We start from the raw sequence: 21,039 nt of genomic DNA on the forward strand, positions 1-21,039 counted from the left end.
CCACGCTTCGGGTTCACGTTGATAGTGGGGGTGGTGCACTATGAAAAATGGTATTTGGGGCATTTCACAAGATATAATACACATTTCAATGCTTTCCGATGCAATGCGATTTTTAGCATACAATCAGCATACGATGAAGGTCGTGGGAGCCGTGATACTCCACAAGTACCTATAATATATATATATATATATATATATATATATATATATATATATATATAGATCACTAGGGCACTCCCCCAAATTTCATACACATGCCATAATGCTGGTCTTGCTTGGTGTATTTCAGAACTTTGGAGATACCATAGTATATTTTAAGGGTACTGGGGCAGTTTAAAACAATAAAAAAATAATGGGGCAGATGTATCAAGCCTTAACAAGAGATAAATGCAGGGCTGATAAGGAGAGATATACGTCCAGCCAATCACCTGCTAACTGCCAAGTTACAGGCTTTGTTTGAAAAAAGTCAGTAAGGAGCTGATTGGATGAATGTTTATCTCTCATTATCACCCTTGCATTTATCTCTTGTTAAGGCTTAATACATCTGCCCCATTATTTTTTATTGTTTTAATCTCTTGTACAAGGACCAAATTCAAGCACATGTATGCTTTAGCAGCTATGTGTTACACTGATTCTGATAGGGAAGTTAATACACTGTTGAACAGGCTGGAACTGTGCGGCACTGGGGATTATTCAGGTGCATTTGTATTTGCAGTATGGTAATGAAGTAGCAGGCGTCTATTACAAGCAGATGCCCCCTGCTGAAGGAGTGGTTATGGCCAGGGTCGCCAAGAGAAATCCTGGGCCCCGGTACATCAACTTCACAGGACCCCCTGGAGGGGGTGTGATTCAGCATTTTGGGGGCACGCTCTGCTGCTGCTGCCTCGTGCACTGAGGTACCAGCACCCTCGTACCGCTGCTATCTGCCCCACTCCTGGCCACCCTAAAATATAAGTAAATGTGGAAGGCGGCCGGTGTGGGCTGATAGGCGTGTTTTTATTAGTGATGCCAATCCTGGGAATCTCAAGAGTGAGCATTTTTCATTTACAGGCCCCGGGATTGAAAGAAATGCCACAGGATTGGCATCGCTACCTGTGCCCCCTGCCCCACACTACATCAATGCAACCCTGCACATCACTCTCCACACACACTACACTACTGCCAATACCTTTACATGCCTGCACACACTACCATCACTACCCTGCAGCCTCTTCCCCCCACACACACATTGCCACTACTCCTTGCACACACTACACTATTGCCGCCACCCTGCACCTCCCTCCCCGTTCATACTACACTACCATTACCCTGAACCCCCTCCCTGCACATACTCACTACCACCACTACCCTGCACCCTCAGAATATATTTGCACTACCCTGTACCCCTCCCCGCACATTACATTGCTGCTGCTCTGCACCCTACACTACCTTCACTACCCTGCACCCCCTCCATGCACACACTACACTACCCTACACCTCCCTACCCTACAACCCACAAACACATAAACTGCTGTTACCCTGCACCCCTTTTCCTGCACACTACACAGCTGTTACCCTGCACCTACCCTTACTGCACACTACACCACTGCTACCCTGCACCCCCATTACTGCACACTACAGCACTGATACCTGGCACACCCCTTCCTGCACACTACACTGCTGCTACCCTGCACCCCCTTTAACTGCACACTACACCATTATTACCTTGCACCACCCCCCCCCCCCCCCCTTACTGCACACTAGATTGCTGCTACCTGGCACCCCTGCCTGCGTACCCGCTGCTCTCTGCAAAAAAAAAGTCTGTGTTTATTTTCATTAATTATGTTATAGCTTGCATATAAACCAACAGAAATAGGTGACCACCTAAATTATATGAGCATTGTCCATTTATCCATCTAATATTCAATAATATTTTATATTGTGTGAAAATTATTTATTGTATTTTTTTATATGTTTTATAAATGAGATTTTTTTTAAAAATCATTAAATAATCATTTATTAAAAATTGTGTGGAACGGTGACTCAGCCATATTGCACTCTATACAGATAAAAGCGCAGACACTGGGATTTTTATCTCTCTTTGGGCCTTATTTTGGTTAATTCTTTCTGACAAAATCCTTCTTAGATGGACAAAACCATGTGCACTGCAGGGGGGGCAGATGTAACATGTGCAGAGAGAATTAGATTTGGGTGAGTAATTTTGTTTCTGTGCAGGGAAAATACTGACTGCTTTATTTTTACACTGCAATATAGATCTCACTTTGAAGTAAAACCCCACCCAAATCTAATTCTCTCTGCACATGTTACATCTGCCCCACCTGCAGTGCACATGGTTTTGCCCATCTAAGAAGGATTTTGTCAGAAAGAATGAACCAAAATAAGGCCCTTTGCTATAAAATGTATTTAACCAAAGTTCATAATGAAATTCGGTACTTGTGTACTTTCACGGCTCCCATCGCATGCCATATGTAGTGGCATGCGATGCGATGTGATTTTCCCGTGTTTTTGTGCATTTTTATAAAATCGCATGCGATCTGATGCGATGCGATGTCATTTTTCACAGAAATTATGGACATGAGTTGACCATGTAAAATGCACCCCAAATGTCATTTTCCACACTGTACCACCCCCACTATCAACGCCAACCCGAAGCGTGGCGAGCGCAGCGAGCCCGCTAGGGGCGGCGGTACGCGTCCTACGACCTTTTCATACCCCCACTATCCACGTCGGCGTGGAGTTGAGAATAGAAAGTGTGGTGAGCGCAGCAAGCCACCGAGCCCGAAGCGTGGCGAGCGCAGCGAGCCCGGCGAGGGGACGCGGAGACCTTCACAGGTATCCGTGTCCCCTCGCGGGCTTCACAGGTATCCGTGTCCCCTCGCGGGGCTCGCTGCGCTCGCCACAATTTCTATTCTCAACTCCACGCCGACGTGGATAGTGGGGGTATGAAAAGGTCGTAGGACGCGTACCGCCGCCCCTAGCGGGCTCGCTGCGCTCGCCACGCTTCGGGTTGGCGTTGATAGTGGGGGTGGTACAGTGTTAAAAATGACATTTGGGGTGCATTTTACATGATGTCAACTCATGTCCATAATTTCAGTGAAAAATGACATCGCATCACATCAGATCACATGCGATCGCCTGCTATGCGATTTTTCCCTGTACGATGCACATCGTGGGAGCCGTGAAAGTACACAAGTACGTGAAATTCTATGCCCACTTAGATTGTGAAGTAAAAACAGCTCGGTTTCAAAGAAGAAAATCATGGAAAAACTCATGTCGACTTTTTGACATGTCAACACTCCAAATGTCATCATTTTGAATGTGTGGTTTTTTGACTGTTTGCCAATGGTCGGTATTTTGAACTTCGGTAAATTGACTGCATTCCCTCCTTCAAGTATTATCTATTCTGTTTATATGGATGGTAAATTGTTTCATTGTAATTGTCAGGTGTTTTATATCTGCTTAAGGGGTGTACACACTGGACTCGGCTCGACACTAAGCGAGTCCTAACCAACATGTAGATAGCTGTCAGAGATAAGACGGCTAACTACATCCGGCCTTCCCAGTTCCCACAACCATGGCCAAATACACTGGGACAGGCGGCTTAGTGACAATTGTCTTGCTTGTCTTGCCTGCATAGTCATGGTGAGTGACCAGCGAATGATTTTCCTCTGTGCGACCCCATGCGAGCAGATGTGTTAAGCGTACACATCCGCTCACATTGAAGTTCAGGCGGAAGGGAGGCATGCGTTTAGTGGGGCGGCGTTTACCTTCTAGAATATACGCAGCCTAGCGACCAGGTCTGAATCGGGCCCACAGTCTCAATATACCTGCTACAGTGGCCTCAATGAGAGAGCGAACAAGGTGGATGAGGTGGCATCCTCCACAGTGGGCACTTTGTGGGCATGGACGCTTGGTCGCATCATCATGACCACTCCCGCTCTACAGTGCCTGGATCACTGGTATTGTAAAGAGGGGGTGGGGCTACTATGACGCCATTCAGCATAAATGTGTGCGGCCCACCCAGGAGACTTGGCTTCTCTACCAGGAGGCCCATCCAATTTTCAGGAGCCTCCTGGCCATTTCCTGGGAGCACAGGCAAGTACAGTATGAATTGAATGATTTATGAAAAAGAGGCAACCTGGACAGTTGTGTGAAAATACAGGAGTAAGAGGTGACACATAAAACTACTCAGTATTCGGAGTCCCAGGTAGTAAGCTAATTATTATTCATTCGATTAATGATTAGGATTGTCATAACATCCCATTCATCAGGGACAACTGTGATTTACACAAGTTCTGTGGTTGATTAAAACCAGTTGAAATGCAGGCATGAATTTATCCAGCCACAGACCCTCTATAAATCATAAGTCCCCTGGATGAAATGGATACCATGGCAACCCCAATCCTGATAGTAATATTTATATATAAGCAGCAAGTGAAAGTACATCTACTAGCTTTTGTAGCATTTTCTTTGAGTGGGCTTACTAGTGAATCATATTGTAGCACTGGCTACAAATTCCCTTATCATTTATCAAAAAATATCAAGGCATCACATGTTGCCTTGATGATACCTGTAAAACTAGGCGATCTATGCTGGAAAGGTAAATGACTAAAGACTTAAAAGCTACCTACAGTACAGTATTTATTCTGTTACAAGATGACCTAGTGTTCATTTATTTCATAAGAGGTAACTGTGCATTTCCTACACCTACAGCAAATGTATTACCTTTTATTACACCTGCACGCCCCACCTGTCTGTTTATGTTAAGTCATAGCAGACTGAGGTGGGAGCAGGGCCAGATTTACAATGGGAGATAGAGCTGCAGCTCCAGGCCTCCAATCAGGGCCGGCGCTACCCACTCAGCAGCTCCTGCAAAGCAGGGATGCGCCATGTTGAAAAGGCGCTGTCTCCCTCCCTGCTCTGCTAAAGCTGCCCGCAGTGCCTGTCTGACAGCGGACGGCAGTATGGAGAGGCTGAGCAGCTCCCTGAACCGCGCACACACTGTCCTCCTCCTGCGACCTGCCCCCCTCTTCCTCACGGACACTTGCGCTGAGGCATGTAGTGCTGTCTGTGAATGCCTGGATGACATGTCATCTCCGGATCCGCCCCCCTACCCATTGCTCCATGCACCTGTCAGCTGTCAATCAAATGATGAACAGGCAGCAGCGCCGCTCTTCCTTCCCTCTTCTCAGTGTGCTGTGCCAGTGCCATTGCCAGTCCTCAACACTCCGCCCCCTCTATCTCCTCCCCTCTTCTTCCATCTCCTCCTTCTCTCCCCTCCTTTCCCCCTCAGTCACGAGAGGGGTGTAATGGCGTCCTCAGCGTCCTGCCTACGCAGATAGAAGAGTGAGTCTTTTATTATACATGTTTATAACAAATTTTTTAATAATTGTAGATTTTTTTATATTAATTTAGACACTTTTTAAATAATGGGCTGGGTAATGTGCCTAAAGGTGGCCATACATGCTGCATTAGCAGCGTGCGATGCGATGTGCGCTCCTGAGGGCATTGCACAGTACAAAAAGTATGTGCTGCACATACTTTTTGTACTGCTTTCGGATCGCATCGCATCGCAAACACATTGCATGCATGCTTGCTGTGCGATGCGATCTAGCTCATAATGTATGTGATTCTCACAGCGTGTATGGGCACCTTTAGTGCCTGCAACATTTTGTGGACACAGCACTGAAATGGTGTATGCATACATGTACATGCACCCGAGATCCTCCATAGGATCGCATGTTGCATACGCTCCCACAATCGAGCTGCAGCTTGTTGCAATGGCAATGTGAAAGGGCGCAAAATGTATGGTTTGCAGGAGGGCGCTGGACACCCTAGCACTGGCCCTGCCTCCAATAATAATAGGCCCATCACCATGACACAATGATGATCACCAGGCAGACATCTGTTGGCCACATGGTTGGCCATAAATCATAAGTATTAAAATGGCATTTCTCTTTTACACGGTTATGCAATTTTTGTATTTTTATGTTAGCCTGGGGGGTTATAGTGTATTATAGTGTATGGGTCCTGCATGCCTACATGGCAGTGGCCTCACATTCTCCACTTCTCATAATAGGCCCTTGAACATTTCCAGCTCCAGGCCCATTAGGCCCTTAATCCAGCCCTGGGTGGGAGAGACTTAGCTACAACTGGTGGGTGACTGAATGGCACTACAGGGCACTACATGGCATGAGTTCAGCCCTACAAGCTGCCACCATCGACAAGAGTAGACAGATACTACTGTGATGATAAACTGTGTAGGCCAAATGTAATATATGTTGGATCATTTCTTAAATATACTCCTATATTACAATGCAGCAAGAGGATACTAATATCATTACCAGCCACAGTGCCAAGCTAAAAGATATGTGTTTACATGTGTGCTGTAGCCAATATTCCACTGTACTATTACTCAGCCTTCCCCTAACGTTTCCCATCTACCTCCCCTATGCTGACAACTAATAGATTCCCAGCCTCCTATCAGGTGACAAAGAGATCACTTGGATTATTTCAGACAGTCGTTTACGGATAGCTCCAGCCAGGCCCCAGGGCTTTCCAATTCTAGGGCATGAAAGCTTTATCCTCTTATTTCACATGGGAAAGAAAGAATCTAATGAACAGATGAACAAAGTATGTCCTGACCTAAATGCCAACTTCCAAAAAGCTGTATATCTACTATACTATTTCATATGCTCTAATTATTCAGAGATAAAAAGGATGTAAGGTGCAAAATGCAAAGGTTATTATGGTAAGTCAGAAGGAAGCCGTCTTAAGGCTAATGGACACATACATCTGTATTACAGAGGAATGATTAACCCTTTCATTTCATGTAAATTGCCAAAAAGAAATGTTCCCAGTGTTACAGCGTATTTGGCTGCTCATAATGGAATTCCATCCAAAATCTACAGTGTGACATGTAACGTCACTGCCTGGAATCCCCATAGCTAGCAATGACTGCAGCCAGTGACTGTGCATGCAATATACAGCTCATTTCTCTATGGCTTGTTGGATTGGATACTGTAGACTGTGTAGTAATCTAGGAAATTACCTATCATTATCATCATCATCATCGTGTCATTGGAGCCATAAAACTGTGCAGCAGCAAACAGTCAGTACAATACCCCATAGGAATGAACACATACAGAACAGGACGTAGGTTAGGAGAGGAGGTGCAGTGCACACAAGATAGAAAGTGACCCACTCCTGGCTGCTTACATACAGTATACTGCGTACATGCTATTTGCTATTTCTGTATACATCCCGTTCGTATACATCCCCTCGCATGGTACTGTGGGGATTCGGTGGTGGTGGGGTGGGCGCTCGGCCGGGCGGCAGGTGGCGTTAAGCCACTTGCTAAGCAGAAAACGACTGCTGCTTAGCGCGCGGTACTGAATCAGGCTCATAATGCCCGAACCTGCCTCCTAATCCAGGAAGTGGCACGGTTATCAGGGGACCCCAATTGGGAACATTTGGAAAGTATGGAATACATCTACTTCACCAGACAGAAATAAGCCCACACTCTTTACTGTAGATATAACAGAACACAGAAAACAAATTCAGCCCAAAAGGCAATAAAAAGATGTGAGCTACAGTATAGATACAGAGATGATTCTGAGTTTCACATAAAGTGGTTGTAAACGCTCACTGCAGCCTTACTACTTTATGCTTCTGCAAGTATTCTCCATTAATGTGGGGTTCATGTGCATAGAAGCCGAACGCCGTGCCGCCCACTGATATTATGATGTTCAACACAAGCTTCATCATAGTAACTATCCGGGCACAAGCCCAATTCTTGGTGCAAGATGTAATTACAGTTATAAACAGGTTTCCTTATACAATACTGTACATATAACTCAGAATCGCACAGAGCTTTTGATAGACATCAACAGTCCAGTGACAGTTTCAGAACTCAAAGTGGTTACATTCTGTTTCATCGTCACTGCCCAGTTCCAGACTTGCCTACCCTCCCGGAATGGTCGGGAAAAATTTGTGTCCCCCTCTCGGCCCCCCCGGGAAGGAGAGCAAGTCTCCCGCATTGCCCCTGCTGCCCCCGCACCCCCCTTACCCACTGCAAGAAATACCAAATTTCACGGTCTGCAGTGAGGGGGCGGGGTTAAAATGACTCAGCGTAATTTTTTGTCCTTTCAGCCTCTACCCCAATCCGAAGACTTGCGAATTACTACGTTTGTTATGGTGTGGGGGCAAAGCATGGTAACATCAGTATTGTTGTCGTCCCCCCGACATGCGGTAGCTGGTCTCCTCTCTGGGCTTCTCTTGGAGAGGAAAAAAAAAGGTAGGCAAGTGTGCCCAGTTCATGTCCTACTTCAATTATAGACTCACTATACAGTACAAAGATGCGTACTTTAGCACTTGCAAATGCATTGTACTTTATGCAATATCTTGCCATTGTGTCCCGGAACAGAACAGAAGAGGGATGTAAAAGAAAACTTGCGGCCAGTGGCGGACTGGGACATGTAGGGACCACCAGAGGGTTGCAGTGTAAAGAGCACATGGTCACCGGTGTAGCCAGTCTCCAGTGGGGGTGTGGCTAGCCACCCCATTGGTTTGTCAAAGCATTAGAGCAGGGGTTATCAACCCTTGGCTCTTGAGCTGCATGTGGCTCTTTTCACATTGACATGTGGCTCCCACATCTGCAGCACTGCAGCATACCTCCACTGACTGTGCGCTACTTTGCTGTGTGCTTATCACATCGTGGGAGGTACTATGAAGAAAGCTGCAGCTGCAATACGGAAAAGCGGGCACAAATGTATCTGACTCATTTCCGATATACCCACCTTGTTTGGTCAGAAAGATAGGAATATGGCATTACATTATTATTATACTGATGCTTCATCTAGCATATTCTAAGTATGTTAATGATATTAAATTGTTGTGTTAGTGTATTTGCTGCGTTCAAGGCAAACAAGGCAAACTTGATTTTCTTATAATAGATCCATTAGCTCCTTCGCCTATGCCAATGGAGATACAATATTTAGGGGGAGATTCTCTAAGAATCTCCGCCCCCCTTCGCCGCCCATCGCATACTTAATTATCGCATATGTTGTAACATATGCGATAATTAAGGCAAAGGACAGCTCTTGCGTTAAGAGCTGTCCTTTGCGGTGGGAGTTGCCGGGTCCCAGCAGGTCCCGGCGGCTCCCCCCTCCCTCACACACCCGGCGCTGCTGCTGCTGCGCCGGGCTCTCCTCCTCCCTGCACCCGGAAGAGGATCAGTGCAGGGAGGAGGTCACAGGTCCAGGCAGCACAGCTCTGTGCTGCCCGGACACAGGTGAGGGGGGAGGGGGCGATGTGGGGCGGCGGGGGGTCGGCGCGGGACGGCGGAGGGATGCGGTAGAAGCCCATTGGCTTCTATGGAGCATCGCCAGATTTTTCTGGCGATGCCCCCCGCCGCGTTAACCCGACGGGGGATGCTTACAGCATCCCAAAATGCGGTAAAAACCCAGATAACGGGGTTTTTACCGCATTCCTTGTTTAGAGAATCTCCCCCTTAATGTTTAGCTAATTAGCTATATCCAATTGTTTATCCTACTTTAACAGTCATGTCAGCTACAAAACTGCATAAACATCCTATTCCTCCAGGCATCTACAGTTAGTGACCGCAACTAAAGTAGGTTTTGTTCAGCTCACTTAATTTTTAGATGATTAAATGTTAACAAGCCCATAGTATAAGCAACTTTCCAAGAAAATGCTGAAAACATATATAAATGATGACAGTGAAATTACCCAAATGTTATACAAATTAAGGCTGTGATGCACAGTAATATCTAGATAGAATTATAAACCGCTTTTTTAACTCCAGATTTTCTGTATAGTTCCTTGCATGGGGACCGATGGTAGTGCACTGCGCATAAGCAGTTATGTGCATGTGCAGGTCATCTGTGTTAGCGCCCACGCTGACCTGCACTGTCGGCGTGGCACTCGCATGGGGAGGGGTCGGAGGGGGGGGTCGGGATTGGACAAGGAGGGGAGTGGTGGCGGTGATGAGCCATGGGAACGCTACGCTAATTTGCAAAGCCCTGCAATCAAAACTAGAGCATGTCTAGAAGAGAGTGGGAAAAGAGGAAATGAGATAGGGATAGACTGAAGAGATAAGGGAGGTAGAAGCAAGGGTTTTAAATGTAGGTGCAGAGGAAGTGGTCAAGGAGGCAGATGGTAGATGGTTTGGAGAGAGATAGTATTGGAGCTGCAAGAGCAGTTCCTATTTAACCAATAGGCTGATTTGGCTGCAGTCTAGGCCGACAAAAAAACATAAGTGCTAATTTATGACATGCTTTCTAGCTATTACCCATCCCCATGTACTTTGGGGGTGAAGTTCTTAAAATGACTGCCAGATGGCTGTGCCAGTATAACTTACTAATGTTGTCATTACTTTATGTACAGTGTGCTACAGCACCAGTCGGGCAACCTAAAGCCAAAGTCTCCTTCACACACCACAAGCATTAGATCCTACATGCCAGTTGTATACCCTTCATTACATGCACATGGGCAGCATGACTGTCGAGTCCCTGAGCGGCCATGCACATGTATTTAGCAGAATTACAAGGAGAGCTACATGTGTATTAGCCTAGGGAACCTTTAATCAGGCCTTGTGTAGAGATTACAATTAGACTGATTCCAATGTTGTATAACGGTAGAGAAGCATTTTTGGAGTTACAGTAGCAGGTGAGTATTACAATGCATTGTTTGACCATGGGCTGACTGAGGCTGCGAGGGACAGCTAGGGTAGTGGAGAACAAGGCAGATAGAACAGTGGAATTGTAAACAACTAGAATCTATTCATGGCAAGTTAGGTTCCTCATTTATTCATTATGGTGGTCACATTTACTTTCACTTTTGTGCAACATCCTATTGGACAGCTCAAATAATGTAAAGTGTACAGAAAATGTAATAAAAGGAAAAAACCACTTACCGATCAGAGGTACAGAATCTGATGTTGCAGGCATAATTTCTGCTACGAGCAGCATGAAGACTGTCAGGGACAAGAGGACAGTAATGCCTAGAAATTCAGAAAGCAGAATGTAAGCACTTGGTACGTTTTGGAAATAATATGTTTGCGGGTTTCTTGTGTTCTAATGAATCTCTCCCAGATCTGTACCAGAAATCCATCAGGTACAGTATGTTAATCATTAGAACCACATTAAAGTACTGCAATAAAATGAGATCTTATACAAGCAATGCCCGTATAACAATGCATTTCCATAATAAATAGAATGATGTTATTGTTATGTAAACTGAATGTTTCTGCAACGTTTCTTGTACATCTCTTTATAGAGACCTGATCTGCTCTGCAATTAGCTTGGGTTTTGCCCTTGTGTACCTGGATGTTCTGCAAAACATGCTTTAATCCCTACTCCATGCACAGAAGGGTATAGGGTACACTCATTGGGTCGACCAATGATGGTCGACACCTCCGAAGGCTGACATGGGCTTAGGTCGACAGGGTCATTAGTTCAACATTATATTTACATGGGCAAGGTCGACAATCAAAAGGTCAAACATGGGGTATCACATTTTTTTGAGCCGACATGACCCGACAGGTGGTATTTCATGCCCCACTAGGGTGAGGAGGGAGAAAAAATAGTGCCTGTGAGCCATGTGAGGGGAGGTGGTGCACCGATACAGTGTCCATGTTGACTGTGTCGACATTTGGGACAAAAAAAAAGTGAAAAACCAATGTTGACCTAATGCGTGTGTCAACCTAATGACCTTGACGACCTAAGCCCATCGACCTTCTGAGGTGTCAACCTAAGCCAGTGATGGCTAACCTTGACACTCCAGCTGTTGTTGAACTACACATCCCAGCATGACCTGCATCAGTTTTAGCATGGCCAAATAGTAAAACTGTAGCAGGGCATGCTGGGATGTGTAGTTCAACGCAAATATCAAAATGGACAAAACCATGTGCACTGCAGGTGGGGCAGATGTAATGTGCAGAGAGAGTTAAATTTGGGTGGGGTTTGTTGAAACTGAAATCTAAATTGTAGTGTAAAAATAATGCAGCCAGTATTTACCCTGCACAGAAACAAAATAACTCACACAAATCTAACTCTCTCTGCACATGTTACATCTGCCCCACCTGCAGTGCACATGGTTTTGCCCATTTTGAGAACAAATGCGTACTGCTATCAGATCTGAATAATGACCATAGTGTACAATGGAAGCTCTCATGTACAGGGCCCTCTCTCCTCATGTGATATTCTTGGAATATATATATATATATATATATATATATATATATATATATATATATATATATATATATATATATATATATATATATAAAAAGAGAGAGTGGAGAGCGCTAAAGGTTTTCCAACCACCTTGAAATATGTATAGTGCAAAAACACAGGATACAGTTAAAATGACTTTTTATTAAAAATTCGATGATCACATCAGGATTTCATCTTTAGGATGCAGTTTCAATAATCCAACGCGTTTCGTCTTAAAAAAGACTTCATATGGGGTTTTTTACATGCACAAAGAATTGAGAATCAACAGGATTGATAATCAACATTAAATGCTGAAAACACCTGTCCTTTATAACGGATGGCACTAGTTTCCAAACGGTGATAGTCTTTACTGGCGTTCACTCCTTAACAGATACTCTACCCCATTGAACCTAACTATCTGTTGAATTGGATCACGAACTTCTTAAACATCTGAGGTGGACCATTGATTGTCAGGGCACCCTGTATGTTGACATACAGATGCATTCCCCGTCACCATTTGGTATTTACAATCTTCATACCCACCGCTATGGACATAAGGGTGGATTAATACTCCCACTGAGTCCTATCCTCAGCCCTAAAATCACCTTCATATAAAGGCCACGACACCATACCACAGTAAAGACTATCACCGTTTGGAAACCGCCATCCGTTATAAAGGACAGGTGTTTTCAGCATTTAATGTTGATTATCAATCCTGTTGATTCTCAATTCTTTGTGCATGTAAAAAACCCCTGATGAAGTCTTTTTTAAGACGAAACGCGTTGGGTTATTAAAACTGCATCCTAAAGATGAAATCCTGATGTGATCATCGAATTTTTAATAAAAAGTCATTTTAACTGTATCCTGTGTTTTTGCACTATACATATTTCAAGGTGGTTGGAAAACCTTTAGCGCTCTCCACTCTCTCTTTTTCTCTGTTGCATTTTATCTCCCACTAACAGGGGGGATTTGTGGAGTAGCTGCCATACCTTATCGGGCGCATTTTTGGGTCACTCTCTGCTATATACATATATATATATATATATATATATACTAGGTGATTCATCGCGCCCTACAGGCGCTCTTCACACCGTCGTAAGGGGCTGCACCCCCTTAATTTGTGAACGTTTGTATATGAGAAATATGGTTAGAATTGTATGAAAGATGCCCTGTATTGCAACTTAGGTGTCCGCGAATCGCGGGAGGGGGGGTCGCGGAGGGTGCCGCGAATTGCAGGAGGGGGGGTCGCGGGGGTGCCGCGAATTGCAGGAGGGGGGGTTGTGGGGGGGGTGGATGCTGCGAATCGCGGGAGGGGAGGGATTGCAGAGAATCGCGGGAGGGGGGTCGCGGGGTGGGTTGCCGCAAATCGCTGGAGGGGGGTTGCGGTGAATCATGGTAGGGGGGTCGCGGGGGGTGTGCCGTGAATCACGGGAGGGGGGGGTCACGGGGTGGGGTGCCGAGAATCGCGGGGGGGTGTGTGTGTGCCGTGAATCGCGGGAGTGGGGGTTGCGGGGGGGGGTGGGGGGGTGTGACGCGAATTGCCACAAGAAGAAATCAACACAGAAAGGTCAACACATGTAAATGTTGACATAAGTGTGGCACTTCATTGGTGTCCATGTCGACACATGAGAATGAATATGAAAACATTCAAAAAATGAAAAAAAAAACTTCAAAAACTCATGTCAACCTTTTTCATTGTCGACCATAGCCATGTCAGTGTTTTCCATGTGCAATTTAATTCTGGAGCTGCCGCGAATCGCGGGGGGGGTGCCCCGAATTGCAGGAGGGGGGGTCGCGGGGGTGGGTGCCGCGAATCGCAGGAGGGGGGGTTACGGGGCGGGGGTTGCGGCGAATCATGGGAGGGGGGGTCGCGGGGGTGTGCCGTGAATCACGGGAGGGAGGGTCACGGGGTGGGGTGCCGAGAATCGCGGGGTAGGTGTGTGTGTGTGTGTGCCGTGAATCGCGGGAGTGGGGGTTGTGGGGGGGGGGGGGTGTGACGCAAATCGCCACAAGAAAAAATCAACACAGAAAGGTCAACACATGTAAATGTTGACATAAGTGTGGCACTTCATTGGTGTCCATGTCGACACATGAGAATGAATATGAAAATATTCAAAAAATTAAAAAAAAAACTTCAAAAACTCATGTCAACCTTTTTCATTGTCGACCATAGCCATGTCAGTGTTTTCCATGTGCCATTTAATCCTGGGGCTGCCGCGAATCGCGGGGGGTGCCGCGATTTGCGGGAGGGGGGGGGTTGCGGGGGGTGGGTGCTGCGAATCGCGGGAGAGCGGGGTTCATGGGGGTTCCGGTGGGGGGTTGCCGCTAATTGCGGGAGGGGGGGGGTCGCGGGGGGGTGCCACGAATCGCCGGAGGGGGGGTTGCGGGGGGTGTGACGCGAATCGCCACAAGAAAAAATCAACACATGTAAATGTTGACATAAGTGTGGCACTTCATTGGTGTCCATGTCGACACATGAGAATGAATATGAAAATATTCAAAAAATGACAAAAAAACTTCAAAAACTCATGTCAACCTTTTTCATTGTCGACCATAGCCATGTCAGTGTTTTCCATGTGCAATTTAATTCTGGAGCTGCCGCGAATCACGGGGGGGGGGGGGTGCCGTGAATTGCGGGAGGGGGGGGGTCGCGGGGGTGGGTGCCGCGAATCGCGGGAGGGGGGGGTTCACAGGGGTTCCGGTGGGGGGTTGCCGTGAATTACGGGAGGTGGGGGGTCACGGGGGGTGCCGCGAATCGCGGGAGGGGGGGTTGCGGGGGGGTGTGACGCGAATCGCCACAAGAAAAAATCAACACAGAAAGGTCAACACATGTAAATGTTGACATAAGTGTGCCACTTCATTGGTGTCCATGTCGACACATGACAATGAATATGAAAAAATTTAAAAAATTAAAAATAAATCTTCAAAAACTCATGTCAACCTTTTTCATTGTCGACCATAGCCATGTCAGTGTTTTGCATGTGCCATTTAATCCTGGGGCTGCTGCGAATTGCGGGGGGGGGGGGGTGCCGCGAATCGCGGGAGGGGGGTCGCAGGGGGGGTGCCGCCAATCGTGCAAGGGGGGGTCGCGGGGGGGTTCTTTTTGCCTCGAATTGCGGGAGGGAGGTCGCGGGGGGGGGGGTGTTTTTTCCGCGAATCGGGGGGGGGGTCACGGGGGAGGGTTTGCCGCGATTCGCGGGAGGGAGGGGGTCGCGGGGTGGTGGTTATGCCGCGAATTTCGGGAGGGGTCGTGGGGGGGTTCTTTTTGCAGCGAATCGCGGGAGGGGGGGTCGCGGGGTTGTTTTTGCTGCGAATCGCGGTAGGGGGGGTCGCGGGGGAGCGGTTGTTTTTGCCGCGAATCGCGGGAGGGGGGCGCGCGGGGGGGGGAGGTTTTGCCGCAAATCGCGGGAGGGGGGCGCTCACCTGGTGGCTGTGGAGTAGCAGTGCTGGGCAACATGGGAAGGCAGTGGGTGTCTGGCACTGTCTGTGGGCTCACTGGGCTGGTTCTCTGTCACATACCTCCCAACATGACCCTGTCCAGGAGGGACACAATGCTCTGTTTCTAGACTTCCCCTTAATGTATGATTGCCATCACCTGTTTTAAACAGGTTAATTTCTCAGAAAGGTGTTCAGCACAGATGAAGGCAATCACACATTAAGAAGAAAGTCCAGGAACAGAGCGTTATAGACACAGACACCCACTTTGAGTGACAGATGTAGCCAAATATATAGGAGATATATATATATATATATAATCTGCCATCCTAATAATTGCCTCAGTGTCCTCTCCCCTGACAGAACTGTCTTTATTTACCATGTACTTGTCCTAAATTGCGGGTAGGCAGTCTTAGAAATTATATTGTTATTTTTTTTTAAGTATTGTAAGTGGTTTTAATATGTGGAACTATGCACACTTCAGGACCCAAAAACTAGTTAAATACTTCAGGTTCTTGATTTTAGTGAAGGGTTTGGTTTCTCAGTGAATTTAAATAATATTTAACTTTGAATAATTTATTTTAAAAGGTTTTTGACACACACACATAAATTTACATACCCTAGCAGAATTTGTGATTTTCTGTCCATTTGTCAGAGAATATGAATGATAACTCACAAACTTTTCTTTCACTCATGTATACATGCTGAATTCAGCACTTGTACAGAGTGTTATTTCTTCCTTAAAAATCCCGAGAGTGCCGCACACAATTGTACTTTATCTACACCCTCAGGTGAGGGCACAGGTGAAGTTTAAAAAGTCTCAACGGATGAGTGGCAGATACCAACAGAATATATATATATATATATATATATATATATATATATATATATATATATATATATACACAGGACACACAGATAAATAAATAAATATGTATATGCAGATCTTATATTTCTAATTCAGAAATATTTGAGCCAGGCACTAAAACCTGGTCAAAAAGCCCTGTGATAACCAGGCTATATGACCACACTGTTGGTCTTGTATCATTATTTCTGCAACATAATGTTATACATTGAGAAGTAGTCACTGAACATTCCAAACTGCATATTGTATCAATGCTACCTTTATGTGAATAGAATTCTCTGTATCACACAAAGAGGAGACTGACAGGTAACAGTAAACTGATAAGGAAAGCTACAGTTCTATCAGGAGAAGCATAATATTGATACTATCACCATTCCTTGATATGCACAAGATAGTATAATAGTAGTTGTCAGGCACAAAAAAAAATCACATCCTTTTTTAATTAATTTGTACCAAATACAGAATTTGCAAGATTCATTTTTTTGAATACTAGTGCAGATAAATGAGATGGCTGTTCTGCATTAGTATGTATGTATGTATGTATAATGTACAATATCTCCAGAATTTGCGCTATGCTGTGTCGGTCGCTTGATAACACTTGATCCCCTACTAGAGAGATCGAAAAGCCAATATCCAAACCAGAAGTGTTATATAGCGCCCTGTATATTAGTCAGGATATTTCCTGTCTTTCCTTTACAATATCAGATGGACCATAAACAATTTTAAAGTAGAAAACATTTATTTAAAACATTTAAAACAGAAACCTCATAACATCTTATGGAAGGTTTTTCTAATACAGGTGTATTCCTTGGTTTATGGATAACAATAGTAGTCACTGGTTACACAACGCGTTTCGTCTCTTTATGAGACTTCATCAGGGGTGAAAATAGTATTGTAGTAGATCTTCTTAGGTCTCTAATCAACAGTTTTGTACAATTGTAGTGGTAGATGGTCCGGTTAATAGACTCAAATTGTTTACTTATTAGGTCCTTTAGTTCCAATAAATTTGTTGATTAGTAGTATAAGTTCAAGCTTTTTGGCTGTAATGGAATTGAACCCAGATATCTTTAGTTTGAAAAATGATCTTTGGGCAATAAGCGGTGCCCGATATGGGATTTGTAGAACTTCTATTGAAAAATTCGGGTATTATAATACCGTTAATTGAGACAATTAGCTCTAAATCGATGGTCGGTTTTTAAGTATTGAAGTGTGGTCCCCTTAATATAATCAGGGATAAACTCCAATTTCCAATAAGCGATCTCCTTGACGTAATCTCGATTAACTTTAATATGAACAAGATCTTTGGGCAATGGGCAGTGCCCGATTTGGGATTTGTAACGCTTCTATTAGAAAGATTCGGGTATTTAAATACGTAATAGTATACCGTAAGGTGAGATAATTAGCTCTAAAGCGATGGTCGGTTTTTAAGTATTGAAGTGTAGTCCCCTTATAATATAATCAGGGATAAACTCCAATTTCCAAAATGTGATCTCCTTGAAGAACACAGGAGTATGGAAGTGGTCTATAATAAAGGGATAAAGACCTTTCTGGCTCCTAGAGGTGTGTGCTCTCCTGTGTATGTATGTATGTATGTATATATGTATATATGTTATAATCACATCCTTTTTTAATTAATTTGTACCGAATACAGAATTTGCAAGATTAATTTATTTGAATACTAGTGCAGATAAATGAGATGGCTGTTCTGAATTAGACAATTATTCTCATATATATGTACTGTATGTATGTATGTATGTATATATGTATATATGTTATACTCATATCATTTTTAAATGGACAACATATATTTTATATGTCCAAAAATGCAGATGGCTAGCGAAGATATTTGGGGAATAACAACAATAGTAATATGCTTAATAGCTAGTGGCAATTTCTGCCTTTTTTGTAACCCACAGCCTTATAACATTACATTCGGTACTTGTGTATTATAGCGGCGCCCCCGATGTATATCGTGTGATGTTTTTATCGCATCGCATGCCATGCACCCGATGGCATGCGATGCGATGCGACGCGATTTTGGCCCCCTATGCGATGAAACATTGGGTGCTTACAATGTTAAATGCACCCCCACGACACCCCCCCCCCCCCCACACACACTATAAATGTGAACCCGAAGCGTGGCGAGCGCAGCGAGCCCGCGAGGGGCGGCGGTCTCCGACCTTTTCATACCCCCACTATCCACGTCGGCGTGGAGTTGAGAATAGAAAGTGTGGCGAGTGCAGCGAGCCACCGAGCCCGAAGCGTGGCGAGCCCCGCGAGGGGACGCGGATACCTCTCGCCACACTTTCTATTCTCAACTCCACGCCGACGTGGATAGTGAGGGTATGAAAAGGTCGAAGGACGCGTACCGCCGCCCCTCGCGGGCTCGCCACGCTTCAGGTTCACGTTTATAGTGGGGGGGTGGCGTGGGGGTGCATTTAACATTGTAAGCACCCATTAGGTACAATTTTTAATCGCATCGCATTGTATGGCATTGTATGCCATACACAATGTCATACAATTTTAAAATTGTATGACATTGTACAATATCGCGCGATATCACGTCGCATCGCATCGCATACCATCACATGCCTTATGGTATGCGTTGCGATGTACACTATAATACACAAGTACCTTACATTCAATTCTGTGTATAATAATTCCAATCAAGGCAAAAATGAGTATCTATGGACCTAAGTCAAGTCATTAGTGTGTTAACCCTTGAAGGGTTAATAAAAAAAAAGTTTTTTTTTAAAGCGGAAAGTCTCCCCTGTTTGACCCCACTGTACTGCTGCTTTCCCACATTATATACCTGTAAATGCAATATATCATATCTGTTACTGAAGATAGGTCTCCCTCTCCACTAACAACCAGATAGAATGATTGCTGGCCTCCATGTCATTTTATGGTGGGCTTGCAGGAGACACTGAATAGTGAAACACCAGCTCAGTATTATCCCCTTCGGTGTCTTTGGGATGAGTGTGTTCAGGAACATAAGTAAATCAAATGAATAAAATAAATAAAATAAAATGGAGAAGAAGAAACGAGCAGAACAATCCTCTGAGTTTAATTGTGCTGCTGCCATCCACATACAGACAATTTGCATTGGTGGGTGGTGAGCAACAAACAGACAGCAGTGGGGTTGTCAGAAATGAGAAAACGTCCGAGGCATACACTTGCCTGAAGAGATTGCGCTTCCTCAGTGTGTGTGAAGAACCTGAAGAATTTACCTAGTTTTTGGGTCCTGAAGTGTGCATAGTTCCACGTACTATAACTAAGACCACTTTCAATAAAAAATGACAATATCATTTGTAAGAGTGCCCCAACAAAAAAGAGAGTGCTTTCCCTTTTTGCTTCTATGTACTGTAGAATAGTCATGTTCTTTGTACACCTGTCCTGCTGAAATACATTGGAAAGGGCTTTGCCCAAACAGTTGACACATGGGAGTGGATCATTTTGCATGCTGTAACATAAAGATTTCCCTTCACTGGATCTACAAAGGGTATTTGGATGTATCAGTGTAAATCCCACCACTACAGCTGATGTTTGGCATTGTGCATAGTGATTTCAGGATTGTGCGCTGCTGCTTGTAATAAAAACCCAATCCACGAAGATCTTGTGCTGACGTTGCATCCAGAGGCAGATTGGAATGGGGTAGTGAGTGTTACAGCCCAGGACAGATGGTTTTTACATGCTTGGCGTAATCTATGTCATAATCCAGTCGTGTCTGTATTTCTTTAGTTTAGAAACATTACTTTTAAGAATTAAAGCAGCACAGACCAGGCATGAATGACAGATGTTACTGTTTCGCACACAAGGTAAGCCAAAAATGGAAATGGCACCAGAATACTGTTCTAGTGGCTAAGTGTAGGTTAAGGCCCCCATACACACTGCAATAGCAGCGTACGATGCGATGCGCGCTCCCGCGGGCATCGCATTACACAGTACAAAAAGTATGTGCTGCACATACTTTTTGTACTGCCCGCGGATTGCATCGCATCACATCAAACGCAAAACGCATGTGTTGTGATGCGATGCAATCCAGCCCATAACGCACGCATTGCATGGTGCTATCGCAGCGTGTATCTAAACATAAGAAAGACATGGGTGATGCCTCAAATGAGAGAGGGATTTCTTATCAACTCTCTCACTTTCTGAATCTTTCATCCTATTAAATTTCACCCAATATGTACAAATATATACAATAAATTTTTCAGTTAAAGCCAACTTGTTATTCTAATAGCGCCAGTCAGACTAGCTAGGCAGAGCAATTTACTTCTTTCCATCTGCAGATTATGTATAACCATCTAGAAGACATAAAAGTCCAAGGCTCACATTATTTTACATTCTGTACCTTATTTTATAGAGCAGTTTGCTGCAATATGGAATTAAATGCAAATATCAGAAATAATAGCAATTTTGCTTTATGTGAAAAAAAAATGTGAAACGTCTTTCCTATAGCAATAAAACAAGAAAAGGGACAAATGTGTCTGGCAATGGAGATTT

At 44.7% G+C, this 21,039-nt stretch overlaps 1 protein-coding gene across 1 annotated transcript in view; it reads right to left on the reverse strand.

Annotated features, from left to right (window-relative positions):
* The window catches only part of LOC146064089 (neuronal acetylcholine receptor subunit alpha-7-like), a 111,796-nt gene that overhangs the window by 13,339 nt on the left and 77,418 nt on the right, over window positions 1-21,039 (reverse strand). Inside the window, exon 8 of the mRNA XM_083177177.1 lies at window positions 10,934-11,020. Within this exon, the coding sequence (XP_083033303.1) occupies window positions 10,934-11,020 (87 nt within the window). The remainder of the gene's footprint in view (window positions 1-10,933; window positions 11,021-21,039) is intronic.

The sequence above is a fragment of the Crinia signifera genome, chromosome 1, assembly GCF_055691185.1.
Source record: "Crinia signifera chromosome 1, ASM5569118v1, whole genome shotgun sequence".
In the NCBI taxonomy this organism is placed as follows: Eukaryota; Metazoa; Chordata; class Amphibia; order Anura; family Myobatrachidae; genus Crinia; species Crinia signifera.